Genomic DNA, 1,489 nt, shown 5'->3' with positions numbered 1-1,489 from the left:
CAGATGAACTGAAGAGACACAAAGAAGCTGAGATATATAGTCTATAAGGAGGGGCATTACAGCTGTACAGGTTCACTTTGTTGCCTGTTCGGTTCCTGTAATTGTTCCCTTTGTGCCCTGACCTTCCAAGATTTTTGTCATTAATGATTCATGTCAGAAAATACAATGATGATGATAACATTTTAGGACAATTAACTTTAAACAAATTGACATCAAAACATCTGCTGTTTCATGTCATGATTTTCAAAGGAGAGGATATAACAGGATTCTTCATGAATTTCATTTAACATGATTTTACAAATGCTAACATAAGAAGGACAAGCCAGTAACCAAAAAAATCTACTTCAAACAATGACAGCATAGATGGTACATGAGGACAGGTCTGATGGTCTGATCTCTTAGCCCATAGACAAGAGAAGTCAGAAATCTGGGTAATACAACCAAACACACATAAAAAACATTCTGGATCCATGAGAATGCTGTCATTGTTACTGTTGTTGAAAGTGCTGTGAGCAATGGGCGATAAATGGTTGCGCAGAGACTGAGGCACAGCTGCACCAGATTCAGCAGCAGTGTGTTACGGGCTTTACGAGCTAGACCCTTGTCTGCAGAGGCCGACCTGGCTGCTGCTACAACCCCAATGTAAGAGAAAATGATTGCCAGAGCAGCTGATACAAAAATAACACAAGTGAAGGCTTTGTCATAATAATCAGTGTTTAAGCCAAGCAGTATATCAATTTTATAACAATGGTCTTTCACATTTACATTTTCCAACTTTAGTAAAACTTTCACCACCAAAAGGCCTCGAATGAGGATGTTTACTGAGCTGACAGCCCAAGTCACAATGACACCCACCACTGTGTTTCTGATGGTGATGATGGTCGGATGCCTCAGTGGGTAGCACACAGCTACATATCTCTCCAGAGGCATCACCACCAGCGTGAGAGGGGAGATCACAGTTGTGAGACTTGTGAAAAAAAGGAGAAATCCACAAACAGGATAAAACAATTTTACTTGACTAACAGAGAGCAGGAAAAGAACCTGAGTCTGTGCCAGCTGCACCGTTTCAGCAAAAAGAAGGTTATAAAGAAGAATATAACGTGGGGTCTCATGAAACACAGGCTTACTCCTCAGTGTGAACAGCATGGTCCCATTAATGAAGAGAAAAATAAAAGATGGAAATGTAGTTAATGTGGAAATAATCATTATCCTCAGGAAGTCCGGATACTGGAATACATCAGTGATGTTAGATCGAGATACAGTCAACATTGAGGAAAAAAGATAATAGTACAGGATCAGTTTAAATTTGTCATTTCATTTCTGACAAACATAAACACAGTGTATTCAGTAAGCAATATAGCAATATAATATATATGATGAAATATTCTGTGCCGATAGGAAAAATTCTGAATCATACTGAGTACACAACCTTTAGAGACAGTTTCAGATTAGATTTGGTGCTTGTCTTCATGTGGGCAGAGCTCGTCTG

At 39.2% G+C, this 1,489-nt stretch overlaps 1 protein-coding gene across 1 annotated transcript; it reads right to left on the bottom strand.

Annotated features, from left to right (window-relative positions):
* Window positions 1-339: 339 nt before the first annotated feature.
* Window positions 340-1,206, bottom strand: LOC116323212 (odorant receptor 131-2-like). The gene has a single exon (XM_031743487.2). It carries the CDS (start codon window positions 1,204-1,206, stop codon window positions 340-342), a length of 867 nt encoding a protein of 288 aa, XP_031599347.2.
* Between the last annotated feature and the right edge of the window lie 283 nt (window positions 1,207-1,489).

This window comes from Oreochromis aureus, linkage group 10 (genome assembly GCF_013358895.1).
Source record: "Oreochromis aureus strain Israel breed Guangdong linkage group 10, ZZ_aureus, whole genome shotgun sequence".
NCBI lineage: Eukaryota > Metazoa > Chordata > Actinopteri > Cichliformes > Cichlidae > Oreochromis > Oreochromis aureus.
This window is presented reverse-complemented; position numbering and strand designations above follow the sequence as displayed.